Raw genomic sequence first — 6,203 nt, 5'->3', positions numbered from 1 at the left:
CATTGTCTGTGATATTGTTCAATTTGTAGATTCAATTTATTTATTTATTTTTTCAGTTTTTTAGACACTACTTGCGTATCTTATATTATACATATCTTCTTACCTACATGATATTATATTTCATCTTTCACTCTTTTCAATCTACTACCATCTAATTCCACGATTATCAATCAATTTAATTTTTTTACTATTCAATTATCAGTTATCAATTTTTTATCATTTATGATTCAATTCAATATTTTGTATAATTCCAAATTTGTTTGTATACTATTCTTTTTCAATTTTATGTTTTACTAAATGTTGTTGTTATCTCTTTTGTTCTATAGCCCTGATGAAGACATGAAACTCAGGTCGAAACGTCGGCATAAAATAAATAAATATGGTTTTGTTTATTTAAGTTGTTCTTTGCTGACTCCACCCCCCGACAAACTTCTCCAATCATTAATCTATACTCAAATATCAACATCTCATTAAGTACATAATATTTTAAAATTTTGTAACACTTACGTCAAATGGATCAGTAAGTTCAAAATCAATGTTGCAAGAGCACGGTGCATTGGAATTATTTGCAATGATCTCAGCACATGGAATATTAGTACCAGTTGCATTGCAATATGTATAATCAACGGTTTTCTCTTTTACCTGGAAAAGTACTTTATAATAAGTGTAATTGCAAAAAAAATATATAATTAAACAAGACCAAAAAGAAATTGTAAACAAACAATTAACAGGTCTATAAGAGGGAAAATATCAAACTTAGAAAACACATTGTTGAGAAGATATAGTAAACATTGTTGCACAATTATTTCTTAATTTCTTTTCTTAATTAAATTAATAAAGACATTTATATACTAAGGTGTCAAACATACCTTTTCGGAAAAATACAATAATCCAACACCAATGGGGATAAAAGTAATTCCAATCACAAAAAATGTAGGCAATACAGTTCCTGCTGTCAAAATCGGTTGCCAAGCAGGCAGGCGTTGTTGCTTAAATGCACTATCTAGAATAAAACATATTTTAAATTAATAGCAAATAGTGATGTTCAGTTATTCTTGAATTAATAGACTTACCAGCAGGTTTTTTGGTCTTTACAGTTGAATTATTAGAAGCCATTATAATTAAATAGATGTAACTTCAGAAAATTGAAAAGAAACAGTTAGAAAGGACAAAACATAATAAAGGAAAAATGTTTAAAATAATTTCAGAAATAACTTCTGCACTGACATATATAAAAAAAAGCACAGAAAACTAAATATTATTTATATTATATATTTTCGCAAAAAGATTGAAATCGCACTTATTAGGCAAATGAAAATATACTTTACTATCGAAAATAAACTATTAGTAATCAAATAGATAAGAGAGGTTGTCACTCTAAAACTTCACCTTGATATACATTATACCAAAGAGCATATAATATGGCATTACACAAAAATCGAAAAAGTAAAAAAGAATTAAAGTAGATACGAGAAACGTCTATGACGTCACAGCTAATAGCTGACTAGAAATGGTCTTTATTATTTTATCCCAACAGATTTTTACTATCAATCCAAGATTATTTTATATTTGTTTGCTGATTATATTTTCCAAAACAACTGATGCGTACAATTTATGCTATTGATGAGTGATGGTAAATTCGAAATAATTTATTTGACAACCTTTTGGTTCAAAAATCAGGACAGAAATATTGAGCATCCAAGCTACAGAATATATGCTAGGTCTTAAATAAACTTAATTTTATTATATTATTGACAAAGAACTATAGAAAATCAGGCTATACCACGGTTACTTTTGTAAAAATGGTTTATTTTACACTCTCCGCGATACAATCTCCTCTAACTCCACTCTCTCGTGGATATCTCTATACGTGTCGAGTGTAACAATGTCACTATACCCCAACCTTGTCAACGTACTAGAACTGTACCTTTTACAAGTAATTTAATTCATCATCTTATTTCCCCAAACATTTAATAATGTAATTTTAAAAACTACAAACTCCTTATTTTTGTTGGAGGATCAGTTGAATAAAGCTGGATTCACTAAGAGGTGATCTCAAGAAATATATTTTGAATAAAGACAGATAAATTATTACTTATAATTCAGAAAACAAATATATCATTTCAATTTTCAAAGCTCGATACAACGTGATCATATTTAGAATGGTTCAAGATCATTTACTTAGTATTTTTATCAATTTTTTTGCGATAGCTAATATTTATGGCTGTACTTATTGGTATTCGTTGTTTTAATTAATCTTATATTTTATCCTTCCGACATTCTTTTATTTGCGTTAAGAGATGAGATTACAAAAAGAATTAGGCATACGAACTATTGGTAAAAGGGTTCCGATTAAATAGCTCGAGTTGTTTGGTTATTTGAATAAATAACTAATTGAACCAACTTTAATTAGCTAACTAACTGAATAAATATATATACATATACACAAAACTGAAACAATTTTAAACAAAAGAAATAGTTTAAGAAACAAAAGAAATTTCCACTACTTTAGGTTAGTTAGTTACTAGTTAGAAAACAAAAAAAAATAAAGAAGTTTGAGATTTGATCACCAAGAGAAAAAAATAGTCACTCACAGTAGATGGCCAGGGGGTCAATATGCGCATTTGCACCTCTACAGTCAAATCTCATCCGAGTTGGACGTCTTGATGTCAATAGCTGGTAGAGGTAAGATGCAGCAATATCTTAACTGTTCTACTATCAACATCTTATTGCTGGTAGGAATAAGATGTTGGATGAAGGTCGCTGGAAAGACGGTGCCCCAAAAAACAAGCTTTATATAATATATATAGATATAAGCTTAATATATTATATATAAGCTATATATTTTTACATTTTTATTTTATTAATTATGTTATTTTACTTACATACCTAATTACCTATATATACCTTTTATTTCCCACTTCTTTCATGCCATTATTTTATCTATATTCACTCTGTACAATTATTTACTTTAATCATTCTATATATCCTTTATTCACTAGTTTTATTTTGTTTTGTTTCTTAGCCCTGATGAAGGCTATAAATTCTGAGCTTAACGTTGGCACTAGTAAATAAGCTTTTTAACTTATTTGTGTTCTTCTCTGACCGCACCTCCAACTATCTTCTTCTCATAAATATTATCCACGGTCGCCTATCTTCTCATCTATCAATGAACAATTTTTCGATACAATACTTATTTCTAAATTTCGTTTTTTTATTTCTCTAAATATGAGAAAAATAAACTAAAACAATACAGTGATCACAATGGTAAATTATGATAAATTTAGCAATGAAATATTTTGACAAGAAAATCAAAATTTACCTAAAGAGAAAAATTTAAAAACATTATTATTAAAATTAAAATGATTTTAATTTTAAAAATGTTGTATTCTCATTTCGGAATTCCACTTTGGTATTAGTGAAAAAAATAAAAAAATATCAAAAATGCTTGGAAATACCATAGATCAAGCAGACAAACATTGCGGCTCTCGTAGTATCAAGATCTAGAGAAGTGGGGGTAAGTTGTCACCTCCTCTAGTCTAGCAATTAAAAATCTCGCGGCTATAATCCTAAATCGTATTTTTCTCTTTACGATCATCCTATGCTACCAAAAATTAATCTGTTTGTGAAGATTTGTTTTATTTGCTTGTGGTCAAGTTCCTATAAGCTCACTTTTTTTGATTTATAGATAATAACAAAGATAATTTTTTTAAATCCCAAAATAATTACAACAAAAATTAATGAACCAATTTCAGTAACTTCTATGGGGTTCTAGATGGTAAATCCGTTTACAGATGGGAAATTTATTATTCCGTATTCAAATGAGAAGAAAAGTAAATTTTTCCCGAAAGTGCTGCCACCTCTTGAATAAAAACTTATTAAAATCGGTACATTTAGCCTTAAGTTCAAGTAAAGCTTGAAAATATTTGTAATAATAGTTCGTCCAACTGATTAAAGATAGCAGCACCAATCAAGGTAGGTAGAATAGTAGTTTTATTAACCACCGCTAGAGGCCAGCACCATTCAAATAGCCATTTTGGAAGTTTAGCAGAATTTTTATTTTGTATTAGGATATTAGGAACTAACAGGAGCTCAACAAGTCCGCCTGACGTTGCAATTATGTTGGAACAAATCATTCAAGTATATTCCAACACAAATCTTAACTATCTGATCTGATAAGTTCAGCTCCTGCATGTTCCTAATACCCTAATGTAAAATAAAATTTTCCTGCTTAACTTTGGAAATTGCCGTTTGGATGGTGCTGGGCCTCTTGCGGCAGTTAAAAACTACTATTTTACCTTCCTTGATTGGTGCTGCTATCTTTATGCAGTTAGTCGAACTAGTATTGCTGTTTTGTGCTGCTCTCTTTAGACAGTTAGTTGAACTGCTATTATATTCTAAATTGTCATTTTATGCTATTTTTTTTGTTTTATTGATCGTAGTTAAAATGACGAATAATTTTTCAGTAATATTTATTCATGAATGTTTTAAATTAGTCATGCCTGATTGACTATTCATTTCTGCTCTTATTAATTTAATGAAATAGTAAAATAACAACTGAACATTGTTTTTTAAAATATATTATTATTTGACTTTAACTATGATGAAATAATTTCACCTTTTTATGAGTGTGTCTTCCATTGCTGTATAAGATCAGTTAGAAACTTCAAATAATTAAGAATTTAATTATGATTTAAGTAGTGAGTTGTAAATCAGTTTTGTTATGAAAAATTAACCATTTACATGAATTAAGGGAGTTAGGCTTTTGATGGGTTTATGCAGACATATGCATCATAAGAACTTGTCGAAAATGAAATTTCACATAATAGACGAATTTGATTTTGATTTAACTGCTACATTATGAATTAATTGTAAACCATTTAGATTAAGAGAGTTTTGAAGAAATTATATTAATGAAGGATTAAGGGAGTTAGGCTTGACTTGTTCAATAAAAATATAAGCATCATAAAAACATGTTATAAATTAAGAAATAAATAAAGATGAGCAATTTTGGTTGTGAAAATATGATTTAAGAGCTAATAAGAGAATTAGAAATGAAATTTGACAATGATATAGTCATTTAAATTATACTTTTGTTTGAATTATATTATGACAAAATAATTCCTTAATTTTAAGGTCTCGGGTAAATTTGTTTGTGGGTTTCAAGTTGGATTATTTTTGGGGTCCTAGGTAAATTATTTTTAGGGCCTGGACATGATTTAATTTTATTTCTTGGGAAAATTTTAATCTGGCAAAGGTTGTTGTACATTTCATTTAGTGTGGGCATCACTTCTTTAAATACTGACTTCTTCATATATCCATAAGTGAATGTGTCACTATCACGTGTGACCTGCCAAAACTAAAAATCCAATTTCAAAGTGATTAATTGTGCCAACAATAAAACATATTCCTGATATTCCTAACATTTGCTTTTCATTAAGATGTGGAGCATTCATATCTTCTTGATGTTTGATGATAAAAGGTTCTAATGGACTAATGCTGTTAGCATTCAGTAATCCTGTCTGGTAAAAAGTTTAAGCAGATTGTAATAAACATTTTAAAGAGATTTATAGAGCAATGTATAAACCAAAGTCCCATGTTTCTGACCCTTTTTTGACCAAACTATTTTATTACCCAAGAGTCGGTAATGGCTAGTGATCCAATAGAACACTACTTTAATACCTTTTTCCTTTACTTTTAGTTTCTTATTTCTTGCCTTTACTTTGTCAAATCCAATTACAAGGGAGGGCTAGAAGAGTGTGGGATCACAGATTGCAATGAATTTTTTGTTGGTGATACTAGATTAAAAATATAGGATTCCCCAGGAACCAAGAAAAAAATATTTTACAAATTTTAGAAATGCATTATCACACATTCATTACATTATCGTATGCTGTATTTAATGTGTATTGTATAACAATTTACTTGAGTTTAAATGTATAAAAAATTGCATAACTCAAGTCACTTCTGATAAAGTAGACCAAACAAATTTTCATAAGATAAATTCAAGTCATATTTATTTTTAGTTTCTTTTAAAACTGTTAAATACATTTTTTTTTTACATAGAAAAATTAATATAAAGAAAATAAATATTTTCTAAAAATCAAGTCCTAAAAAAAATCTAATTTTTGATGTGTATTTAAATTCCTATTTAAAGATTTTAAAAGATGCTAAAAAGAATCTGTTTTTAATTTACCTAAAGA

At 28.2% G+C, this 6,203-nt stretch overlaps 1 protein-coding gene across 1 annotated transcript in view; it reads right to left on the bottom strand.

Annotated features, from left to right (window-relative positions):
- CDC50 (cell cycle control protein 50A) overlaps positions 1–1,277 on the bottom strand; it is an 8,501-nt gene extending 7,224 nt beyond the window's left edge. The window contains exons 1-3 of the mRNA XM_014426650.3: positions 1,074–1,277; positions 870–1,003; positions 508–642 (exon numbers count right to left, since the gene is read on the bottom strand). Of these exons, the coding sequence (XP_014282136.1) occupies positions 508–642; positions 870–1,003; positions 1,074–1,116 (312 nt within the window). The 5' untranslated portion in view covers positions 1,117–1,277. The remainder of the gene's footprint in view (positions 1–507; positions 643–869; positions 1,004–1,073) is intronic.
- Positions 1,278–6,203: the final 4,926 nt, after the last annotated feature.

The sequence above is a fragment of the Halyomorpha halys genome, unplaced genomic scaffold (assembly GCF_000696795.3).
Source record: "Halyomorpha halys isolate HHAL.00 unplaced genomic scaffold, Hhal_1.1 Scaffold587.1, whole genome shotgun sequence".
Taxonomy (NCBI): Eukaryota; Metazoa; Arthropoda; class Insecta; order Hemiptera; family Pentatomidae; genus Halyomorpha; species Halyomorpha halys.
The sequence above is the reverse complement of the archived record's forward strand: the minus strand, read 5'-3'. Positions and strand labels throughout refer to the sequence as shown.